The sequence below is a fragment of the Cottoperca gobio genome, chromosome 4 (assembly GCF_900634415.1).
Source record: "Cottoperca gobio chromosome 4, fCotGob3.1, whole genome shotgun sequence".
NCBI lineage: Eukaryota > Metazoa > Chordata > Actinopteri > Perciformes > Bovichtidae > Cottoperca > Cottoperca gobio.
In genome coordinates, this window is record NC_041358.1 from 14,142,631 (window position 1) to 14,168,818 (window position 26,188).

General features: G+C 40.3%; 1 protein-coding gene across 1 annotated transcript in view; it reads left to right on the forward strand.

Moving 5' to 3' along the window:
- Positions 1-26,188, forward strand: part of hmcn1 (hemicentin 1) — an 85,206-nt gene that overhangs the window by 14,800 nt on the left and 44,218 nt on the right. The window contains 19 exon segments of the mRNA XM_029430034.1: positions 2,603-2,673; positions 4,058-4,216; positions 4,300-4,422; positions 6,139-6,310; positions 7,510-7,616; positions 11,639-11,759; positions 11,911-12,174; positions 12,271-12,415; positions 13,266-13,387; positions 16,198-16,271; positions 16,273-16,468; positions 19,762-19,903; positions 20,059-20,186; positions 20,940-21,053; positions 21,394-21,552; positions 22,640-22,831; positions 22,904-22,999; positions 24,599-24,726; positions 24,846-24,990. Of these exon segments, the coding sequence (XP_029285894.1) occupies positions 2,603-2,673; positions 4,058-4,216; positions 4,300-4,422; positions 6,139-6,310; positions 7,510-7,616; positions 11,639-11,759; positions 11,911-12,174; positions 12,271-12,415; positions 13,266-13,387; positions 16,198-16,271; positions 16,273-16,468; positions 19,762-19,903; positions 20,059-20,186; positions 20,940-21,053; positions 21,394-21,552; positions 22,640-22,831; positions 22,904-22,999; positions 24,599-24,726; positions 24,846-24,990 (2,658 nt within the window).

Sequence of the window (26,188 nt, forward strand, 5' to 3'; positions counted from 1 at the left end):
AGTGAGTTTGCCGTTGGACAGTTGCCCAGTTTGTTCCATCCCATTAGACTTTCTGTCCATTTTTAAGCTTGCACGTAATGTGCAGATGAATGCTTTTACAGCCTGCATTACAGATGAATGCTGGAGGAATATCAAGGTGGAGTTATTTGTTTCGATCGTTTATTTCAAGTCCACTTGTGTCAACAGCTTACAGAACAGATAAAAAAAACAGGATGAGATGCAGGTCATTTTCTCTCTTTTGTTGTTCTTTTGAATGCTTTAAAGCATTCTTTCACACGGAGTTCATTCACTTGGCCACGTTCATGCCACTTATGTGTTATTTGTTATCACAGAGATAGTATTAACATTATTTCCTGTGTGGCAGCAAGAAGACAGCATAAAGATTTCTCCAGAGTTAGCATCCTATGTCCTCAAACAGGTTTTATTTATAATAGTGAGGTGGTAAAGAAGGAAAATAGTTATTCAAAATAAATGTGTCCTTTTGCCGAAAATGTGTTTTTGGAAATGAAGCTGTAAGGATTTTAATGAGGAGCTCTTGAGCAAGGCACTTAACCCCCAACTGTTCTAGTGGAACTGGGAAGCTCCCAGGCATGAACATTTTTAAATGTTTGGTACTGGCCTAAAAAGAAGCACTCTGCTCTATTTTCTAAATGTGGATAAATTAACTTCTAAAGAGAAAATAATGATAAACAGCAGTGCCAGCATTATCTTGATATGTCGAAGCCAAAGATTTTGTAAAGTGTTTAAAGAGTTAGATGTATGGTGTCTCATACTACTTAGATCAGGGGTGCTCACACTTTTTTGGCTTGTGAGCTACTTTTAAAATGACCAGGTCCAAGTAATCTGGGGGGGGGGGGGGGGCTCAGACTGGAGGTGTGTGTGTGCGGGAGCGAAACAGAGGGGAGGAGGGAATGTGAATGCGCAAGGCAAGAAGAAAAACAAAAAAACTTGAATTTCACGGGGCCCGGGTTCCGTTGGGGGAATATATATATATATTTTAGCGGTGCATGATCTACCCGCACTACCCTCGCGAACGACCTTTTGGGCACCCCTGGTTTAGATCATCAGTCATGAGTATTGGCTATGGTTTTCCACACTGCTGCTGGTGCAAAGACTGTGGCTGTGGATTATGATCACCATAGCCAAAATAGTCTAAAGATTACTTACAGCAGCCATGGGAACTTCTCCCATATGGAAAGAGATGTCAGATTTTCCATCCCTCAAAAGTTTGGCTGGAGATCCATGTTCCGTTCAGAGCAGCCAGACACATTTCCATGTTAGTTTTAAAAAGCGCCTCTGATCGCCGCAATGTTCCTTCACTCCACCTTGAGGATTTACAAGGATGCCAAAATCTGGGTCATTTGGAAAAAGGCTTCTTGCTTCTTTGTGTATGTTATTATAGAAATAGTGCTTGTGGAGTGCTTTTCAAGCAGAAATGTAAGGTAATGCTGGTTGCAAAGAAAAGAACATGCTTCTGATTCCTCATTGCATAGAGTTGTGTGAAACTCAACAACTTTAAATGTTTTACTTTACAAAATCACTTGAGACAGATAATAGAATAGAAAGTTTTCCATGATGAGTATGTTGAGGAGTCTCAGCACTCCACTAGATTTGAGCCCTGGCCTCTAGCCAAAGTTTAAGACTGTTGTAAAACAGTTCAACTTCAATATCCTTTTTCAAAAGTCAGGGGTCCTTTGTAATTGCCCTCTCTTCAACAAGGCAAACCTTGTTTTCCAATCTGCTTGCGTTAACAAAACTGCAGTATGTGTGTGTGTGTGTGTGTGTGTGTGTGTGTGTGTGTGTGTGTGTGTGTGTGTGTGTGTGTGTGCTGTGCGCCTACGTGTGTGTGCTTTTTGCAGCCCCTCATCAGGCTCATTCCACAGCACAGCTGCAGTGGCTGAAGTCACACAGTTTGACTCAAGAAGGGGCTTAGCAGCTCATTAACGGATAGAACAAAGTAAGCTGAGAAACAGCAGTGACTACCAACACTGGCAGAGGTACAGAGCACAGGCCATGTTGTCCCTTTGTAGTGGTGGGGCTCTACTTTCATGGTACAGTGAAAGGTGGCCCCAAATCCTAAGCAGACATTGACACAAGAACGTTACAATAAATGAATGAAAAAGTGTTTTGTCTGCAACCAAAGAAGAGCCAATAACACAAGGAACACAATTAGCCGATTAATCAATTAGCACCTTTTCGGCTGTCTCTTCAAAACAAATTTTCAGAGCTCACATGTCTTGTCCATACAGACCTTCACGTTTTTTATCATCATTATATCTGTCTTGCAAAACATTTTAAGACTATAATTCCAATCCACGTCATTCCTTTGATGTTTTTCCTTTATCATCTGTCAGTCTATGTGCATCTTTCCCACATTTCCTTGTCTTCCTTTCTTTGTTAGTTGAATATATACCCTTTCCTAGAGTTTTTCCTCACTGCAGTTTATACTGTGACATTTTAATCTGGACATCCGTCCACATCTGCCAAAAGCAATATTTGGCTAAGGACAAGAATTTAGGAAACAAAAATGCTTTCAATTATTCATCTGATGCAGACTTCAGCCTGTGGCCCTATTAATCTCTTTCTGTTGTTTCTTTCGCAGAGATCGGACCCGTAACAATCACAACAGATCCCAAGAAGTTCCAGTATGAGCTGAGAGAGCTGTACGTTCAGGTGGGTTCAGAGATCACATTCATCAAAGAAAACAGCAGCAGTAGCCTGGATGCTATAGCAGCAGTATAAAGTCATCTGCCTTTGACAAAAGCGGCAGACTGTAGTCATACCAGACGTCTGGGTAGGAACGTTTGTTAGCTGGTCAAGACCAAGCCTGATTGGTCAATTTACAGTACATTGCATGCTTTAGTAAAAGGTCTCAAACAATGATATATTTTTCTTTACTTTTACAAGATACTTGCAAATACTGTCACAGTTTTAGTGAGTTTTCATCCTTCATATAATACAGCTATAGGGGTGTAAACTCAAGGCTTTGGTTATATGTTGAACTTACTGTTGCAAATGAAAAAACCTTCGTTCATCCCGAGTTTATTTGCCTTCCTGCACCATTACAAACAAATGTATAAACAAAAACATACAATGGTTTGACAGCTAAACAGAGTTCTGCCAAGTTCACATGTTTGTGTAATCACTCGGAAAGAGAAATGAAGTTGTGCAGAGACCCTGTTGTGTAGCAAAGCAAAAACAACTGAAAAGCTGGGACTCCTCAAGTCTAAGTATGATAGAGAGATGGACAGACACGGACAGAGATAAGTAGCATTCAGGGGTCTGTCCTTTGAAGAAAAAGATTTTGCCAAGTTTCTGTGCATCCTTGGCATGTGCTACAGTTAATCTGGTGTGCGAGCGTGTTGTGTGTAGAGTGGAAGAGATCCAGTTTCCTCTCACTTGCTGCTTCATTCCTGGGTTTGTTTATCCTCCCCTCACCTCTTCACCTGCACAACCACTGAAGAGGTATTAGCCAGAGTGCATGGAAAAGATACTCTTTTGAATGTTTTTTTTGTAATTCTTCTGACATGAACGTTAAATTGTGTTTAACGGTGAAGATGTTAGGCAACACTTCATATTGTTAAGACACAAGGACAAAAGTGTAATGAGTTATCAGGCTTAGTGTTGGGGCCAATGGCGGAGTGGGGAAGTGGATTTTTGTCCAGTGGGGAGATGTTGGGGTTCAGGAGAGACAGAGGATTCCTGTCTCTTCACCTTCCGCCCCCCTTGTTGGCCAGAAATCATGGGTCACATTCCAGATGGTACTCTTGGGGTGATGTATCCTAGCTAGCTATCGAACCCTTCAGACAGACAAAAACATTTTATTTGTAATATTGCAGAAGACATTTGTCTTTGACCCCACCAACAAGACAGAGAGACATACAGACAGAATAGGGATGGATGTGGTGTTATTTGTGTTGACATTATCATTGTACAGGTATACCTAATCAAATGGCCATGTATTTCTTTATACTGCATATTATAACATATTTGCTGAACAAATCAGAGAAGCGTGTTGGTGCACACCATTTGCTGATGATATCCTTCTCTTTCTCAGGGAGGTGGGGACTGTCCGGAGATGAGCATTGGCGCCATTAAGATTGCCTTGGAGATCTCCTTGCCAGGATCCTTTATTTACGTCTTCACAGACGCCCGTTCCAAGGATTACAAGCTGACCCATGAAGTCCTGCAGCTCATTCAGCAGAAACAGTCACAGGTTTGGATATTACTGCAATATACAGTATATTGTTTGCAGGTTTAGAGGTAAAGAGATGTAAGAGTTGTTATATATGTGTGTAGGTGGTGTTTGTGCTGACAGGGGACTGTGATGATAGGACTCACATCGGCTACAAGGTTTACGAGGAGATCGCCTCCACCAGCTCTGGGCAGGTCTTCCATCTAGACAAGAAACAGGTCAATGAGGTAAGAACATTACCGAACGGAAATCTGGAGCTGCACTTCTGTTCAAGAAGAACAACTTTCTGGTAAAAGAGGCGCTTTGGTCACAGTATTCAAATCATTTCAGCTTGGCGTAGTTTCTACCTCTAAATTAAATTGCACTAGAAGGTCTTTTGTTGTGCCCACGTTAAAGTCTGGACTCCAGATTAAATGTGCAGGAAACATTTAATTGATTGATGCATATCGTAGCTCTTTTTAACCTTTCCAAGAAGTATAAATCAGTAGACTGGGCAGTGAGTCAAAACCTGAAGTTTGAATATTATTCCTCTTTTATTACTGTAAGATATGAGTCCTTGCTAGGGGAGGAAGGGATTCTCAATCTTTTTTAATTTCTATAAAGCTGCATGAGACTCCTTTGCTCTTCAGCAGAACCATGTCATTTTCAATAAAAAGCATTTGCAGGATCACATGCAACATTTTGTTTACAGTTAGTGCTGTGAAGGAAATTCTTAATGAGCAGAACCAAAGGAGCTGATGGAGACTGAAGTGATGAAGTGACTGAAGGTTTATTAGATCTTGATCAAGAAGAACAGATCCTGAACAGTACAAGCGAATCCAGAGATGCAGTCACATTGTCTGCCCCAATCAATTCTGGCAAACAGCCGCTTTCTCTCGACATTTATCCTAAAACAAGGCACTCCATAAGTCGTTTATCTAAAGATGGATCCCCTCGGTGGCTCCTCAAATCCTAGTCAACACATTCTAAGTAAGACAGTCATAGCAACTCCCTGACCTTACCAATCTGAACACACCAGGCCCATCTTAACTCTTATCTTGCAGCTGTGGTTAGTTGGGTCCGGGGAGTTGATCAGGGTGGGCTATAGATTGTTATGTGAACTGCCTGACCTGAGAAGGTACATTCTGTAGGCTCACCTTTGACCTAAAGACGATCTGTATGCGCTCTACCATCAGAAAGACAGTCTCAGTCTCCAAATATGTACAGAGACTGAGGTTTGACCATATCTACATGCGTATACTAAGAAGAACTTTATAACCTGGTCCCGCTATAGGACTAGTTCCAAAATTCATTAACAAGTCCCAGTGATTTCAAAGGAAGCAAGAAAGTAAATTAGAAATGTCGTTTTATATTTAGTTTTGAGAATTACTAGTATCAAAAAGCGTGACAATGGTTTGCATTGTTTATTCTAAATATATTTTATTTTACCCGGCTTTACCCTAAGACTTTGAATGTGCTGTATCATATTATTCCCATGTCACAGATGCCTGTTTATTTTGGGTTAAATAGCGTACAGGTCTGGGTCTCACACAGTAGCTATTGAGGGACAAGACGGAAACAGGGGGGCAGGACACGGGGGAATGTTAGAAACTTCCTGATGAAAGCTTAGCACATGTTAAGGGGATGACCTTGTGAGCATCTGAGGGGGTAAGTGTGTGTGTGTGTGCGTGCGTGCGTGCGTGCATGCGTGCGTGCGTGTGTGCGTGCGTGCGTGCGTGTGTGCGTGCGTGCGTGCGTGTGTGTGTTCAGTTGGTAGATTATTCATGTTTAAGAAAGAATAAATGGACTTCCATGCTAATGATATTTTCATTTGTTAAACACTTTGGTCTTGAAATAGAGTACCTTTATTAGTGTCTATACCATCATAGAGACAGAGAACATCTCCGACACTACGAATTATGTGTAATTCCAGCATTCTTCACATTTCCTTCCCGTCGCTGTAGGTTCTGAAATGGGTGGAGGAGGCCGTGCAGTCATCCAAGGTCCACCTGCTGTCCACTGATCACGTCAGTGAGGCGAGCAACACTTGGCAGATCCCCTTTGACCCCAGCCTGAAGGAAGTCACTGTGGCCCTCAGTGGCCCAGCACCTAACATTGAGATAAAAAACCCCCAGGGTATGATAAGAGTTACATAAACATGATTTTCAGTGGGATTGATGTATTTATTAGCGATTGTACTGTGATGGGTGACAGGAAAAAAAAGAACTGAGAAAACATAACAAATGCAGATGCTTCATAAGTTACGAGGGCTCTTTGGGTGGTTTGATGAGCATGAAAAGTTTAACTTTAAGATTTATTTTTTGCCATTTCACATTTCTCCATTTTGACAGGTGACAGTGTAGAAATGGTGGAAAGAGAGGGAGGGGTGTGACATGCAACAAAGGTCCCAAAGGTTATATGGCATGCGCTGTAACCACTCGGTTACCAAGGCGCTCCCCATCTGAACATCTATGATGTTGTACAGCGCTCTCCCCCACATCATAAAAACACCAGATGAGGGAATAAATATCCTTTGGAAAGATGATCTTCCATTGCTCCAGTAAAGCAGTTCAGTCTTAAAGAGTTTATGACAAGCAGCATGGAAGCTGTTGTGACTGGTCGTTTGGCCCAACCCCTCACTGAGCCCTAAATTATATAACCCTACTCAACTATATATAAACTAACCAAAAACGTGTGAACATGTGAATTGAACGACCACATCATTTATTTATTAATACTATAATACAGAAAATTCCCTGTAAAATTAAACACATATTTGTGGTTATTCCTTTTCTTATGTTGTTTGCATAGATAATGATACAAATATTGATAATGCAGCATCAAGATACTCCCAGTACATTTCCTCTACAGTGGATTTTGAAAGCAGACAAACTATCTAAACACAACAGGTGTAAACTTCAGGTCTTGGCGTCAGTCTCTCTAAATGACCCCTTTGGATCAAGGATTCACAATAATACAGGAAGAGTTTGAAGAAGAATAAGAAACCTTTTCTGAAGGGAAGCTAACTGTAGAAGCTGAAGTACAGTTCACAGGTTAAGTGTTAAAGTGGGTACAACAGAAATAAAATCTCTATAATAGGACTGGATGTATGCCAACATTATTTGGCGCCCACTCATTTAGTACATGTTGTTTTATTCACCTACACAGTATGCTGTTTGATGTCAAAACCATACCCTGAATCTTTACATGTTGACAACCAATTCAATATTGTATAACTTGAAGCCATGCATCAAGAAGTGTTAAGAATTCATTGTTATTAGTCAAAGCTTCAGAAAAGGTGAATAATTGTCTCAGTGTTCATCTTTGGCCTCCAGGGAAGATCGTGGGGAAAAGTGATGGCCTGACTGAGCTCTTGCACATTCCCAACTCTGCCAAAGTTGTCAACATCAAGGACCCACGGCCTGGGATTTGGTCTATCAAGGTAAACAATTCATTCTTTCCAGGAATGTGTGTAAAATTACAGGCTTCTCCTAACAATTCCTAGAGCTGAGCTGTCTTTTAAAAAGACTTACTGCAAATAGTTAAATACTATAACCTTGGAATTATGTCACAGCTTACACCCCAGGAGGGAACTGTTCCTGAAGTTGAATTACTGCAGCAATATATCAGAATGTTGAGGTACAATGATATGTCTGGAAAGCATCTCAAACAAACAATAACACAATCAGTAAGACACATTTCATCACTGAGATGATTTTTAAGACAGTCCTGGATGAAGATACAATATGTTCAAGGCCACTGCTGTCAACACGAGCTGCTACATTTTTGTTTGGGGCACCCTTGCTGTTGTTTTCCCCTTACAGTGTTGAAACTGTTGGCACCCTGCTGTCAAGGTAATGCAAAAAAAAGGTCAAACGTTTGACTGCCTGTACTGCCAATGCCAGATGTTGGAAAATGACAAGCATTTTATCATCTGTATTCTCCGTAGACTCCTTCCGGGACACTTTTCCTCATCTCTGCATAGCTGTGTTATGTGTTTGATTTATAGGGGAAGCGTTTAGATGAAAAACTGTGTTATCTCTGTGTTTCCTCTCAACAAAAAGTGCAGTTGTGAGGAGATGAGGAAGCCTTAAGGATTGGATTTCCCATGATTTGTTCTGGCATGTTTATACTTCTAGGCTCTTTTTAATCTTGTACAACATGAAACTACCCTGAATACGACTATAGTGTCTCTTCTTCTCTTCTTATTGCCATGCCTTGTAATGCCTCTGTAATCCCCTCTCAGTAGGCAGTAATGACATTATGGGCATCATGGGAGATCCATTGTGTTCAAAGTTTAAATCGCTTGCATTCATTTGTCTGGATGTAAAGGTATCTCAATTAAGTAACACGGGTGTGGAACGTACATTCAATCAGTAAAGCATTCTTGTTTTTGGACTGAGGTTGATTTACTGTATAGGATGAATCAAACCCTTTCCAGTTGTGTCTGCACTTAACCCACAGGTTAATCTCATGCTGTGGGCTGTCACTAAACACTGGTGTACGGAGCCTTTTCTCTATTCACACACAGAAAAGCTGGCAGGAGCTCAACATTGCGGACTGTCTTCTTCCTCCCCTGTATGTTGCGTTACGTCCAGTTTTTCATTGATAATTTACATTAGCATCATTATGTCTTCTTGTTAATTGAAACTTTGGGGTTCAAAGATGCTCAAAGGTGAGTAGTTCTGCATCAGTGCATAGTCTGTTTAATATCAGCTTAAACACTGACTAAATTCAGCCAATTAATATAGTGAGCTGATATGATGAGGGATGTCAAACAGACCGAAAGAAGGAAGAATTTCATCGCCCTGTCTTATTTCTATCCCGTGTTTGCTTCCCATTCTGCTCCCTGTCTCATCTTTCTTCAGGAATCTCTCTCTGTCACTTTTCTGTTTCCTCATGCATCTTTCTCCAAACACATTTACTCCTCTAATTATCTCCTTCAGAGAAGCCCAAGAGGATCTTCTGTTCTCTCTCTCTCCAAAGAAATGTGGATAAATACTTTAGGTTTAGGTTACGTAAGGCTAATGGCCCATGACACCCCGGTGTAAAACCCAAGCCATAGATTGTATGTGAAAAGGAATTTGATCCATTTTAATCTGCCTTTAATTGGATGTTGTGTTGGAGTGTAGAAGGTGAGCTCAGCCCCTGCTTCTTCAGATTTGCACATAGTTTTACATCTTACTTACCTACCTATTAATTTTGTGCTAAATTCAGTATATTCTACTACTATTACTAAATGTAATCAATGTGCAAATACTGTATTTGCAATTAGAATATAAGAAATAATGTAATTTCTGTTTACTGAATTTCAGTAGAGGAAATGTCACCAGGTGTGCCAGTCAAACAGTGACCCTGCTGTCAGTTACATATGTGAACACTTGTAACCCTAACTTGTCAGACGGTCACCTCTGTCAGATTTGTCATTAGCAGTGAACAGCTGGGTGTGTGTGTGTGTGTGTGTGTGTGTGTGTGTGTGTGTGTGTTTCAATTTATGAGTCATCCTTGTGAGTCTTCTTCGTGCTGCAGTGACCTCATTAGTGTGCTATTAAGCTTCATGCTGAGTTTTATAACCCATGATAACAGTTTAGAAAGGCTGTCATTTTAAAAACAGTTCAAAGGAAGATCGTTGGTGACCTGCCCTACTCTTGTTCTGTGTGTCTGCTTTTTATGCTCCTCCCTCTTCTTATATCATTCTGTCCACTGCTGAACACAAAACAAAACAACAAATCATTTAAATAATGGGAGGAGAGAAGCAGGACTTCTTCTGCCAAGCGCATGCAGTAGAAAACAAAGACTAAACAATGCTTGTGCGTTCCCTCAATCTGATTGATGCTTAAACCCATGTTTTACAGATTAGGGCTAAATACTTAATTTAGATTGTAGATTACTAGGATATATTTTTCACACAATTTGTGAAAATTAAATAGAACTAATCCTTAAAGCCCTGAAAATGCATTTGTGTAATCAAGTATGCGACATTATATCATGCAGGTATCGCCGTTGCCAGCGACTGATCAAGTAAAATTAATTTGTATATGGAGATGGATGGATGGACCTTTCCAAGACAAAAGCTATCAAAGAGTTTTGCCTAATATATAAAATAGATAAAAAATAATGGTAATATAATATAACTTTAAAAAACATCTCAGATTATTGAGCATTAAAAATGTTTTTGAGCAAAGTCAAGGCTCAAATTACATAATGTTGACTTTATGATTCACGTCTGGGTCAGCTTTCCAGCAAATTAAACCATGAACTTAAATTGTTTTCCCTCATCGGTAGGTCTTCGGTCTGAAAATCTGTATCAGCTAATTCCCCCAAAGGGTTTATCTGAGACCTGTGCTGGCCAATCTGTCCGGGTGGGTGTGAAATTGGGAAATGAGTAGCTTTAATGACAGGGACTCTTCTTGTCTTTGGTAAGAGTGTGACCTTTAAAGGACCCCTCCTCTAATTATGGCCTCATTTACAACCAACTAATGACCAATGATAATCCCACGGCGGCCATCAGGGCAGGTTTGATGACCATGACATGTATTGTTTTTCATGATGGCTGGCATTAGCATTAAAGGCTGCGCCGTAACCCCTTTGTCCTGGTATTACCTCATTGTTATGTGTCTGCCTAAATGCACTGCTCTATCCTGTTTGGTGGTTTTCTTTTCACATGGAATTTAAGTTTATGTCAGGTAGAACTCAGTAATTGTAAAACACAGTAAATCCACATATTCTCTTTCATTTCAGGCAATTGCAAATGACAGTGTAGGTCTGCATGCCTTACTCTGCATTATGAGTCAATGTCTGTGACACTTCCAAGGTGAGGAGTTTCCACCTCTCACCAACCTATATTTCATCGCAATTACTCTGTCTCTATTTCTGCAAAGCTTCAAAAGACCTTCACACGATGAAGAACACATGAGGCATTCTTTGATTATAGTTGTGTTTGTTTAATTAAAGTATGAATGTCAGTCTGAGTGGGTCATCTCTGAATTGTGGGTGTTTTATAAGGCGTTAGGCATTCGACAGTCAGACTTCACTTGCTTAGAGTGGCTTGTCTATACATGCAAAGGATGGTTGGCATACAAAAGGCTGTTATACAACAGTCTCAGTGTTGTGTCTGTCATTTAGAGCACTCAGTGCTGCCTTTGATGCAGCAACTCTTCTTCTTGTATTCTTGAGTTATATAAAACGTATCACTTTCAAGTGTCAGGCGGGATGTTTTACTAAATCAATTTGTACCAAACATCTAATACTACTAATCAAACAGTTTTTAAATAATAAAGGTAAAAAAAATGTTATATACGTAGGTACTGATCTTTCACAGCATATTAAGACACAACCTTGTCACGAAGATAAAGCCAGACACACGGATGTATTTATCAGTAGAGTTACTTTATCAGACATACAACCGGAGTCCTGGACATATATATCTGTAAATCTGCATTTCCTTCTCTCTCTTTGATACAGACCTCTAGTGAAGGAAGACACTCAGTTCGTATCTCAGGTCTCAGCACCATTGACTTCCGATCCGGGTTTTCTAAGAAGCCCACCCTGGACTTCAAAAAGACCTCCAGTAGGCCAGTTCAAGGTCAGTGAGGTCAACCTTACCAAATTGTGAATAAAAAATAAGCTCAGCTGTTGTTTGCTTTCCTTTGCACGTGTTGTGTTCACTTACATCGTTTAGCTTTGGGTCATTAAAGTATTTAAAGTATACAGTATATATTTGACCATCTTTCCAGGTATTCCCACACACATCCTTCTGAACACCACTGGGCTTTTACCTCCCGCTCGAGCTGACAGGCTAGAGCTCCTGTCAATCAAGGGTGAAGTGATCAAAACTCTGCCAATCCGCTACTACCCTGAGCGCCAGCCAGTCGGCCTCTGGAACATCACAGAGTTCATTCCACCCAACGAGGCCTTCTTCCTGCGGGTGACAGGATATGACCGGGATGGTTTCCCGTTCCAGAGAGTCTCCAGCGTTTCCTTCTCCAGCGTTATACCTGGTCAGTGCTGCAGGTTGTCACCCACATTAAGATGAAGATGTGAGGGATTGCTTCGTAATTTAAGTGATTAACTTTGTTTCTATATCTCTCTTTTAGATACCCCTAAGGTGCTGATGCCAGCCACAAGTCATGGTTACTACCTCCAGAGAGGGGCTGTCCTCTGCCAGGTAGACAGCCTGATCCCTTTCACTCTGCGCTTCAGCAGGGAAGGGAGGCAACTTGGGGTGGACCTGCTCTTCAGGTGAGCAGGGCTGGGCAGGACTATGTGTCTCAGTTTAGGGAATGTCTTTTAAATTAAAGTCAAGTCATGGCAAGCCAATTTTGTTTATGTAGCCCGATATCACAAATCACAAATTTGCCACACTAGTGTTTATTATCTTTATTATCTTATACAACACCCTCTATTCTTAAATCCTCAATTCATAGAAGGAAAAAATATTTCAGGACAGAACGGGGACCCCTTCTCATTTGCTCTTCTTATATATAAGCAAAAGTCCGATATCACGAGAGAAAGACATGCTGTAAAGTGCAAACCTTTGCCAAAACTAATAACTGTCAATATATGCCAGTTCCATATGATGTACGTTCACCATAAGGTCATTTTATCTATGTCCTATTTCAAACCTGTTTAATGTCAGGAGATTAACACATTTTATGACTGTGACATTGGATGCATCTGTTAAAGTCTTTGTCACTTTTTACGCATTTCAGAAGATAATTTCAGCAACATTTGTTGGTTTGTTAGAACTGTATTAGTTCAGCACCTTTATAGGATGCCTTTACTTTGGCCAATGACTAATGTTTGCACATATCATGCAAATCCATTGATACCTCCTGAGGGATATCTCTCCAGCAGGCAGAGAGACAAACAGAGTGAATCCAAACTGTTCTGTCTTCCCTGCTTCCAACCGTGTTGGAGGTTAAAACGTGCATATTGCGTTTCCATCTGTGCACTCCTGTGGGACTAAATCTGATTGGATTTCCTCCAGATCAAGGGATGAGTTACAGTAGTAGCAGAGCAAATGCATTCAGCATTATTCTCGAGGAATAGTGAAGATAAAGGTTTTGAATGTTCTTCCTTTTGTTCCTAGTGAATCTGACAATGCATCATGGGAAATATCCCAGGTAACTCTGAAGGATGAGGGATTCTACGAGTGTATTGCAATCAGCAGTGCTGGGACAGGAAGAGCTCGTACATTCTTGGATGTATCAGGTAAGCACACATACCAAGATGCATTCACCTGTCGCAGGATGGTAACAGGCATCTTATCCAAACTATTTGGATTCACCTCTAATGCAATTGCATTAAAACATGATTACAATCAGACACTCAAAATGCAGAGATATCAACAACAACTATGTTGGCTACTACAATGACATTAGTAATCGTATTATTAACAACAGAATTTCTGAAGCAAAATAAATTTGCAGAATAACGAGACACTATTACAACATGGCAGAAATACTCGCGACATAGACAGCAGTGCTGACTTTTGTCAATGGACTGTAATACTGTTAATCAACAGTGTGTGGTGAACTACCCTCCATCACTACGTGTAATGAGGCACGACTGTCAGACAGGAATGCTTAGGGGCTGGCAAGCATTAGACTGTCAACAAGTGTAATTGGTGTGTGATGGATCTACTTGCAGGGCAGTGAGCAATTTAAAGTCCAACTGAAATTAAATAGCATTTTTTTGGTAGGCTATAGCATACACATTTGCTCTCTAAAACACTATTCATCGGAATACCTTCATTAGGTATCCGTCTACGCAGATGTGTTCTTATTCTTCAATACCACTAACAACACGCTGCCCATTACATGTAGGCTGCAAGTTAGTTTACTGTGTCTCATGTTTCCCCGCGGTGTAACATTGGCACTCTGGCAGCCTGCCAGTCGTGGTCAGTCTAACACAAACACATATGTTTAGAAAATAACACTTACTGTATAAAGATACAAAATACCTAGAGAGAAATGGTGCAGCAAGATGAAGTGTACGTCATGCTCAATAGGTTTACACACACGCTCACTAGCACCAACTCATACACTTACACGACTTATGGACATATGGTTGGAATCCAAGCGCCGGACGTTGTGGTTTATATTTCATAGGGTTCACGGTCACTCGCTGTGGATCCCATGCAGAGAACCTGCACGCTGGCAGAGTTAATGTAGCTTTAAGGAAAATGTGACCCTAACATTATGTTGTAATTCATGCCTCACAGCGATCATGTCATGGAGTTTATGATATGGTTTCTGTGCTTGATTTGTAAAGCAATGGGCTGTAAATATGATGTAAGAGGAGAATAAATAATAAGTTCCAGGTTGTGCAATAAGAACACAGTGTAGCGATTGTTTAGGTGGCTATACTGGGACTTGGGTGCACAATTTTAATACAACACCAGAGCTTAAAATAAAAACTCTGAGGTCACAACTATGATAAATGCATAACAATTTACGATCTCACAGAGAAATTCATAATCTAAGTAATAAATTATTGCGTCATGACTTTGTTATTGTCATGATTTCAAAGCTTTGAACACAGACAGAACCAGTGGGATTATATAATGATTTAGTCCTTTCAAATAACAATTTTCGCCTATTCCGAAATCCTCTGTAGTGCGTTTATTTTTCAATCTGATCCCTTTCCATTATGGGACCCCAGAGCTGACACCACATGTGTCAGTAAAAGTCTCCTTGTCCAAAATGTACTTTCCAAAAAACCTCCTGCTTTGTGAAATTCACTGGAGCTCCATCAACATGATGAATGCCAAGCAGAAAGGTGGAGTGCAGAGAAAGAGAGAGGTAATGCTTTGTGAAACAGAAGAAGGAAAAAAGGAGCCAGACAGGGATCTGTGTAATGTTTCAACATAACTCATTATACTGTAACTCACCCGCCATGTTCACAGTCCAGAGGTAGAGGGGGGGAACTTAGTTTGTCCAACTTTTACCCCTCATGACGTCTCTAAAATTAGATGAAATGGATCCTCCTCAGCCACAACTCCAGCCTTTGTCACTGGGCCAGTGATATTCTGAACAGGATGACAGGCCTCCACATTTTACATCTTAAACACACGCATAAAACCATCTCAGCTGCAACAATGTATGTCATCCTAATCCCAAGGAGCCTTACTGAAATCCCCAGCATCCTCCTTGTACCAGAGCCAAAGCCTCTGCTGCCTCTCTCTGGCTAACCCCTAAAAAAAGTTATTGAAGACACACTGAGGCTCAAGGGAGTGATGAGAGAAAAGACAGAGATAGTGGAAGAGAGAGGGATATAAGATAGGAAAAGGAGCAAAAGATGAGCGTCATTCTAATCGGTTGTGTTTCAAAATGTTAATTTCTCTCGTACACAGTGAAAATAAGCTACATGGAATACCTTTATACAAAGTAAAAAAACATATTCACCCAAACACACACTGTAGGTGACATCAGTGCGTCATGTGACATCAATAGGCTTGTTTTGGTGATGAAATATGGATTATTTAAACTGCTCATGCAGATGATGAAGTTTCCTACAGACAACAGCTACATACGTGCAGTCTCTAAAGTGAACAATAACATTTTATTAGCTTTTTTTGTTAAACGGGTTCTCCAGCAATTTAGTCATAAACTGCAACTGTCATAAAGTTGGCCGACAGATTCGCTAAAGAATGGTCATAATCGAAGCAGCAGAGGCATAGAAATTATGTCCCTAGTATAGGTCCTGCTTCTAAAATCCCTGGATCCTACCTTTTCCACAATGCAACTAGAAAGCATTTTTCAATAAACCCTTCCAGCCCTGTAAACACCCACGTCTTATAAACCCGACACCTGCAGTTTGTAACGCAGGGTCTCTAATTACTATAGACTTCCAAAAATCAGTATGGTCTGCTACTTTACTCCCTATGACTGGATTATATTACATGTCTCTACATACGTAAAGTGTCAGCAAGAAAATAAACACTTGCTCTGAATGTTAAGCTTTCTTTATGATGTAATGTTCCTGGAAGCTGCCAACAACATTATGCCCTCATCCTTCAGAGCCGCTTCCAGCCGTCACAGTCGAGAGTAATGTGACCGTGTCTCCTGGCTCCCGTGCTGTCCTCACCTGCCACTGTCGTCAGCACGGTCAACTTCAACCTCACCTGGCTGAGAGGAGGTCAAGATGCCCGTCTGGACCCACAGGTGCACGTCTTGGCCAACCTTTCACTACAGGTGTCCGCTGTGACCCCAGATCGCTCGGGCTGGTATGAGTGCATCGCTACAAACGAAGGAGGGGTGATGGCAGAGCGAATCTACCTCACTGTGCAAGGTGTGTTTAATATGATTCTGTGGTGTAAGATCAGAAATGTGTGAGAAATAACATTGGAAATAAGTTGTTGTCCGTGTTCAAATACGTAGTGGCACAATGTTGGCTTCCAAAAGCTGGGGCTCCCAGGCTACAGTTGAATTGTGTTGCTGGCGTATGTGTGTGTGAGACTTTTCTTCTGTGTGATTTACACCGTGGGGGAACAGGACTCTTGGCAAACACAACCCCCTTCCCAAACACAGATTTGTCTCCCAAGTGCCCCACCGCCTCTCTTCCTTCCCCCGCTCCCTATAATTCACCCTAATGCTTTATGGGACGTGTGAAAATTATTTATGCCTGACTCTCAGGCTGCGCTAAAGTAGAGTTTTCCATCTCCGGACAGCTCTCATTATAGTCCTGTTCCTAACACTTCACTGACACTGCATCAGGAACACTTTGCTGTAAGAAGTATCGCTGGCTATCTGGCCAGCACCAGAGAGTATCGGCTCGCTCTTGGCCAGGAAATGCCGATGTAATACAGCCACTAAAAACCTGCCATTAGTAGAAGATTTCAGCCAGAACTCGCTGACGAGAATCCAAGAGGTTTAGAGAGTTGAAAGAAAGTAAAAAAAAAAAGCTTTGTTTTCATAATCCAATCCAAAGTATCCAATACAGTATTTACTTTGTTATACAACCATCTGTCCCAGAAGAAGTTACTGTTTACTGTCACCTAAATTCCTCTTTGTATGTGTCTCGCCAGGTCTTGATGCTTTTAGGAAAAACATGTAATTCTTCCTCTTTTAAAATAAAAAAGAAATTGTTCCACTTCACCTTGGAGCTAACTTTGTTTCTTGACCTAAATTTGAGTAATTGAATAGTTCACTCTGATGTTGACTTGGAGTGAACAGTCTCTCAGTGACACAGACAGGGGAACTCATTTAGCTGTGAGTGTTGAGGGATAAGTTCCACAGTTGACCCAAAAACTTCAGTAGATATTTTTCCTCTTTTGTCATTTTTCATATCATCCTGTCACAACTTTCTTTGTTATTCTTCTCTTTGACCAATTTCTTACTGCTTCTTTTTTTGTGTTGCCTTATCTCTTTCTCTCTCTAAAACAGCTGTCAGCAAGCCCTTGGGGTTTTCCTAATTACCCCCTGGTCAGTCCCATCCTAGTTATTAGTCTCACTTTGAAGTGAGTAAAGTCTGCTGACATCTTACAACACTTGGATGGAACACAGTGGAACTGAGTGCATGGCCACATGCCAACAGAAATAAGATGAAGTACACATTTGTAGCTGTTTCCCTGCTGTTCTTGTGGAACCAAATCTTGGGGAAAACAACCTGAAAACGCTATTATGGATGCATATTTGTTGAGTCAGAGAAGATGGTAGGTTCTGATTGGCGGAGGATGCATTGTGAGTGGGAGTGAATGCAGATGAGTGAGGGAGGAAGAAAGAGAGAAAGATGGAGCAGGTAATGAAGGGAGTGCTAAAGACAGGCTTCTTCCTCACACATTAAGGCTGCTGCTGAGTCAGAGTATAACAATGTGTCTTCCCTCTCAGGAACCTCCTTGTTCCTGAACTTAGAGGCGTCCCTGCCTCCCTCAGGACAGGGTGACCTCGCGTGTTAGATGAAGCAAGTGAGCTCGACTCGGCTGTAAAGTGTGAAGTTGTTCTGACGCCCTTACTTTTGACCTTTTCTTGGTCGTACAATCAGCACTGTACAGCATGAGGCACCGCCGTTAAGATTAAGATCAATACGGTGGCAAGTTGAAGTATTTCAATTTGTTTCAGGTCAAGGTTGTAATATATCAAAAGTATTGCATTTCAATTTATAGTCAGCATCTGGTAAATGTGCTGTATTTCTTTCAAAACATGGCATCACTGATGATTGAAGTTGAAGCATCAATACAAAACTCTATACGTTCCTTCACACCTACTGTACTCATGTGTGTCGACCTTTTGTGACTACTGGCCTTTTGTTTTACCACAGTGCTAACCCTCAGCCAAGCCAAAAACACATAAGTCATATTTTGATTTATAGATGGCGTGCAAGCTATAACAAGTATGACTTACTATCTTCATTCTCGTTATAGGAAAAATAAATATATACCTCAGAAGAAAACCCCTCTCTGGCATCTTAGATGGACACAAATTTAAATGTTCTTGTTTTTGAAAGAGTTCCACTTTTCCATTGTGACGACTAATTCTCACATTGTATTTTGTACGCTTTGGAACGGTCAGAGACTCTGGAGATATTTCTAGCAGTGGGGAGAGAATAGAGAAAACACGCCCTTGAAGAGATGAGTTACAGTACACATCATGAATCAATTGGAAAATCTTTTCGGACTCCCCAGCTTCTCCAGCTCGGGATCCAATATTCCTCCCTACCAATAAAGAGGAAATGAAAAGGAAAGATATGCTGTGAAACATTATTAGTTGTAGTAACAGCTACGGTGACATAAAGGTTTATTCTCTGTTACATTCTGTGATTGAGCTTAAATTCATTCAGGTTTATGGAAGAAGTTCCCGACTTGCATATAAAAGTCCTTAACATCGATGACATGACCATGAGTGTACTAATGCATATCAACATTTTTATATGACATTTATCAAAGCCAGAAACACTCATTCAGGATTCAAAGATTCAAGACTCAACATGTTTTATTGTCTATTTGATAATGATAGAAAAGTGTCTTAGGTTACAAACAACATAAAAATATATAATCATGAAAGACTCACACAAAATGACGATAATACACAAACAATGCCATAAATGAATAGTCTATTTGGCTTTCTTGTTTAAAATAGATAGCAGTGGGAATGAAAGAGTTTTTGTAATTTTCTTTTTGGCCAGAGGTGCTCACAGCAGCTGCCTGATGGGAGCGCTGAGTGACGGTAGTGAAGAAGGCATGAAGGGGCCTTCGTGATGAAGTTTGCCTTTCTTTTTACTGCATGACTGTAACGGTCTGACAGTTGGGTGTGAGGGGTGCCGGTGATTTTGGTTGCATGCTTGATGATTCATGTGAGTTTGTTCTTGGATAAAATTTTCTTTTTTTCTTTTTTCTCTCATATCCTAAAGGATTGAAATTATATTTTGTAATAATTTCATATAAAAAATAAAATAAAATAAAAAGGCCCGAATCAACTGGTGTTCAAATTCTAAACTGTAACTTTGATCACACATTATGTCTACTGCGACTGTTTCAAAGATAGATTATTGACTGATCATTACAGCATATAAAGGGAATTGCGTGACTAAATTAGACGGAATATTTTTTAATTGATTAACTTGGAGAATGTGTATCTTTTCTCTAGAGGTGCCCAGGGTTTCAGTAGAGCCTCGGAATCAAACCTTTGCAGCAGGAGATGAAATGAGGATCAGATGCTCGGCCAGCGGCTACCCTCCACCCCGTCTCGTCTGGACCCACAATGACATGTTCATCATGGCATCCAGCAGGTGAAACCATCTTGTTTGACATGAATAGATTTAAAGACTTTTATCTGAATTATGTTTCTGTTTTACTTTTTCTCTCTCCGATTTTTCCAGACATTGCCCCATGTGCACATTTTGATCACGCTGAAATGAAAATAATGAATCTTGTGTGTGTTCAGACACAGGATGACTTCGGATGGCACCCTGATTGTAAGAAACATGGAGAATAAGGATGGAGGAGTGTATGGCTGCCTGGCCAGCAACAAGGCTGGGACAGACTCAGTGACCTCCATCCTCACTTACATTGGTGAGTACCACAGAGCACATGCATCCATTCATTAAGATAAGATAAGATAATCCTTTATTACTCCGACAACGTGGACATTTGCAGTGTTACAGCCGCAAATTAGCCAGTGCAACAACAAGTGGAAGTAAAGAAAAGCAAGATATAATTAAAAAGTAAACAGTACAACAATATAATAAGTAAGTAAACAGTAAAAATCAAAGAGTAGTAGACTGAATGAATAATTAGCCATATGTTAGTCTTTAAGCCAAAGTATACATAAATTAGCATTTCTCTTATTTGGGCCACTATCCTTTCCTGACCTAAGACTAAGGGAGAGACAGAACTAAGATTTATCTCCAGAGGCCATTCTGAACTTCAATGTTAAACAAAGGTTTTTGTCAGGAAAAGAATACATTTTCAGAAAAATAAGACGAGACAAACAAACAGCTTGAAAAAGAAATAAGAAACGGTTCATTTCTGAAGGCGAATCACCAAACACAAACTTGTACAAACCTCTACATAACATATACACTGATGTTGACCTCTTATCCTTTTGAGGGTCATGGAGGGCTGAAGCTAATCCCAGCTGACATTGGGCAAGAGTACTCCCTTGACATGTCTCCAGTCACTGACAGGGCTAACACACAGAGATAGATAAATAAACAAACGTTTACCTAAACTGCATTATGCACCTCCATACTGTATGCACTGCATTTGAATTAGCTTTCATCATACTGATGTTCTGTCTATTGTTCAACAACTCTCCTTTCCTAGAATCTCCTGTGGTGACAGTGGCTTTGAGCCATATTCTCATTGGCGTTGGAGAAACCACAGTGATGGCCTGTTCTGCATCTGGAACCCCACAGCCGGGCATTTGGTGGTACAAAGGTAACATCTTAAAAAGTTAAAGTAAAGTAAAACAAAATAACTAACAATATATGCATGTTATGGAAGAAAACAAACAAACATGAAAAAATAATACAGGCTAAAATTAATTTACAAAAAGATTATTGCGGCCGCTGATAGCACCATGAACTGTGCATCTATGACAAACGCTATCTGTCCCGTCTCAAGGTGGCAGGACAGTAGTTGTAGTTTTCTATTAGCGCTGATCTTTTTGAATTGCACTGATTTGAGAAGTTTAGTTTTTTTCCCACTATTTTCTCACACAATCCAAATAAAAACCCAGCTGACCACACTCCACTGTTGCATTTGTTATAATTGCTAGGTGATGTCCAGCTGCACTCATCCTCCTTCTTGGACGTGGACACGTTAGGAGGTACACTGACAATCAAGGAGACCCAACATGTCGATGCTGGAGATTACACCTGTGTAGCTGTCAATGCTGCTGGCACCTCGTCAGCAAAGACCTCTCTCGATGTCGGAGGTGAGACCAAGTTTAGTTAACCTTGTAAAAGCACTACTCAGTATAATGAACCCAGAATAAAAATGGAATAAATAGGTAGATTACTACTTGTGTAGCTTTACCACAGCTTTGAATGTGCAGACTGCAGAGTTTGGTAGTGTAGCTGTTTCATAGTATGCCTCTTAGACCCCTAAAAGGTCAATGAATTGGTTGTTATGGTTCACAGTTTACACTAGTGTGTGATGTCTGCGTATAATGATACAAAGGCTGCTTTGGTGCAGTTAATGAACAATGCCTTTGCCAGGCTAAGAAATAGAACGTGTCTGGTTTACATCTAAACAGGTAAAACAAGTGTCAATGTTCATGTGTGGTTACCTGAGCAAGCTAGACTTGTGCACATGCACAAACTATAATTATAGCTGGAATTTATAACAGTACAACACATACCCAGAGGTCTGTAAATATGTTGTGAATAATGCATACATACATTTCTGCTGTTCTGAATCCACACATATGCAACCTCAAAATGTGCAATATTAAAAATAATAAATGTGTAAGATATATAAATGAACCAACACTTTTTTTTAAATAAGATATTCTTAAAATTGTGTTATTTAATCATTAATTTTTATAATAACTGCATTTTATTGGATAACATTTAATTCAAAAATTACTTTTTCTTTAAAAAAAATCTGTTTTTATTTAATTATGGAATTTTTCACAACTGTTGTAAAAAGTGAGATTATGAAATAATAATAGACAGGAAATACAAGTGTTATTGGGGAAAAAGCCATAAAAGCAAACTTTTGCAAAATTTCTAATATCAAATAAAAATGAATTCATATAAAAACAAAACTATTGTATACTATATATTTTCCACAATCTATTCATGTTTTTATTTATTTCATAATTCTTTTTTTATGTATTTAATATTGAACACTCTGGAGCTCCGTATATACAAAGTTCAGTATATCTGTTTCTAAAATCAGTAGTGAGACAACCCAATCTTACATGATGGACAGCTTCTGTGTCTGTAGAATGCATTACAGATGAATGGGTATCCCCTAAACTTTTTGACCTTTTCCATCTTCATCCTTGATCGTTCCAGCCGCACCCAAGTTCACACGAGAGCCATTAGATGTGGGGTCAGACATCGGCTCCAATGTGACCCTACTGTGCCTCGTCCAAGGTCACCCCGAACCCCAGGTCACCTGGAGGAGAGAGGATGGACTTCCAATTTTCAACAGGCCCCACGTACAAGGCACTATTACACAGAGCAGGGGAGCTCTACATATCACCTGTGAGTGGCATATACACATTACACATGTAAATGCTCTATGTTTTTTGCCATAAATATCCTCTTTTCTCTCAGACCTGTGGGTGGAGGATGAAGGATTATATGTCTGTGAGGCTCAAAACCACTTTGGCAGGATCCAGGGCCAGGCCAGAATCACTGTGACTGGACTGGGTAAGTGCAACATTTAAGAAGTCTTGCCTCTGTGATTCTCTTTGTATTTGTCTCTCCCTCTAAGATCAACAAGTACTGGCTCATAATCTCTTCTCTCTTTATTATTAATTAAAGTTAAACTTAAAGGGAAATTTATAATGGTTTGCATGCAATATGTTTAGTGGAAATGAAGAAAGGACACTCATGTTGCTAAACTGAAAAAGTGTTCAGATACTGTAGGCCTGTCTGCCTTGAAATGTCTTTGCAATTCAAAGACGATATACGATAATACACACTCAGACACTTACATGTGCTTACGTTACTTTTTGCTGAATATGCAGTTTTCTGAGTATGTCTAATCGAAGATCATATCTACTTTCCATATCCAGTAAATTTTCTAAAAAAACATACAGTACCTGCAGCTGTCTGTGTGTGTGTGTGTGTGTGTGTGTGTGTGTGGGTGTGTGGGTGTGTGTGTGTGTGTATGTGTGTGTGTGTGTGTGTGTGTGTGTGTGTGTGTCTGTTTCAGTCTTACACGTGAGTGTGAGTTCATTAGCACATTTCAGTGGGTGTGTTTGAACACATGGGCCTTGTTAACCACTGTTTCTGTTTCACCGTTTTCTTTACAGTGGAAACACACTGAGCTCTTATATGTGGGCCAAAGGTTAGAAACCACAGACCCACCCAGATGACATATATTACTGCCCCACTGCCCCATTTCCCTACTGACAATATTATCTCATGAGACGCACACAATGTATGGCGTGTGTGTGTGTGTGTGTGTGTGTGTGTGTGTGTGTGTGTGTGTGTGTGTGTGTGTGTGTGTGTGTGTTTGTGTGTGTGTGTGTGTGTGTGTGTGTGTGTGTGTGTGTGTCTGAGAGGTTCTCAGGCCAGTCAGAGCGGTAGTCAAATTCCTCTTGTCGACACCCTGTTGTCACAGCCCCCACGGATGACATCAGTATTGTTCTGTATGAACAAAGCCAAACCACTTGGACACATTTGATGTCATTAAGTGTTTGGTGTTTATATATGTATTGTGTATAGGTATGCATATGTGAGGGAAGAAATAGGTGTGTTGATACTTTTAGCAGCTGTGGAATATGTATAATGTATATGCTGTATTGTTGGTGTATGTATAGCAACCGAGCATTACCTATTCATCATACAGTACACACACACCCCTTACACATGTGCTTCCTTTGAGCTTTGGCAGAGGTAAAAACCTTTTTTATTTAAAGTGATAAATATACAAAAATGTATACAGAACATATGCAGACTCGCTATCAACATATGTAGATAAATAGATGCAATAAATAAACAAAATGAAATAGAAATAGAGAGAAAGGACTAAATGCAGCAAACTAATAATAATAACACAAGTTTACATACCCAATTTCACTGTAAGTGACAATGACAGTATGATCAGTAACTGAAATAATAGCATTACAGTTAGAGGTAAAGACCTTTTATCATTAGCATATCATTTTTGTCTGAAATAAATATACCCACACTTTTTTTTATACATGACAGCAAATTTGAAACATTTGTCATATTTTCTGCGTGTTACGACTGTTTGGGCGAGTTTCTTTGTGAGGATAATTGCTTGCATGGTATCCACAGTCTCGCCTGTCATTGCGATGAGTCCGACTGTGATCAGTGTGATCGAGGACCAGCAGGTGACTTTGCCCTGTGTGCTTTTGGCCGGGAATCCGCTGCCTGAGAGGCAGTGGCTGCACAACTACGGCTTGGTGAGGACACAAAGAGGACATTTGCAGTTTTTAAATGATTTTCATGTCTGTATTTTATTTTTTAAATAGCCATGATTTGATTTGAACCAATTTAACCTAAAAAAAAAAAAACCTTTCAGATGACCTCAGACCAGTATGTGACAGTGAGGAGGGACGGCAGTCTGCATATTGAAAGAGTCCGGCTGGATGATGCCGGTGACTACACCTGTTTGTCTGAAAACGCTATTGGGGCCACCAACCATACCACCACTGTCAACGTCTATGGTAATGTAGAAAAACGTACATGCAAACCAACTATAAACAGACATGCATATGCACAAAAATGAGGAAAAACACAATAGTTTGGTCTTCAAGGTACCTTGTTGAGTTCATGAGCACTAGCTGGACCCATGTTATGTGAATAATTGGAAGAACATTTATTATTTCTGCTGACTGTATAGGGCCATAGTGCAAATGTGTAGTTTATGCTAATGTTAGGTATGTTTACCATATTATTATATTATTATGTTTATATGCCATTTTATCTCCATCTGGAACATCTCATCAGTTGCTACCTAGACCTGCTTAAATGTCTCCTTTCACTGCAGAGGGCTCTTAACCTCATGAATAGGATTATCTTTGAGGTTGCATTAAAACCAGCAGCAGCTGAAGGTAATGGCAGAGTTTGGATCACAGTGAGAGGGGAAAATGTGTTCTCCATTTATTCTAAAGTCAGTCATTGCCAGATTCTACCAACTTAAATAGAAATTGTCCTCAGCAAGTACGTAAAAGTTTCCTCATGAAATTCGGTCAATCCTTTTCAGCTGTCCATACACGAAGCACTGGACATGTACTGCATGTAGGTCAGTGTACAGTGGTGGGCCGTGCATTTCACACCTAGGCCTTCAGTGATGTCCTACACAGTCCTACCTGAATTATTCCACCTCTTAATACCATCATTATGACTCCATGGCTCTAGAAACTATACATTTAGACAGAAATGCAGTATAACCGGGCGTTGCATCACTCTAACAACAGTTATATTAATATTTCTGAAACATTTAGTTGTAAATAGCAGGCATTCCCAGCAGTACAATGTGCAGTGCCTCTCGGAGGCTGTGAGCCGGGGGTACCGCTCGTAGTTAGTGATTTAAAAGTGTCGGACAAACCCTTTTCCCGGCTGTGATAGGCTCGCTAGCGTTGGGGTTGGCTGTTCTCTTCTCACGATGTCTAGCTTTTCTTGGAAAGTTTGTCTTGAAAATGGCGTTATAATTATATCTGCAACCAAATCGATCTCTTCTCCTCCTTCAGCCATTGTGGGTAGAAAAACAGCTTGTAGAAATCTACACAAATTAGCTCGTTCAAAGTTTGCTAGCTCTGCATAGCTCTGCCTCTCAATAGTGCGTATCCAATCAAAAGACGTGGACGTGCTGACGTTATCGTACGCCTTCTAGCTGGCCCCGGTGTCCCCAACTCGAAATCT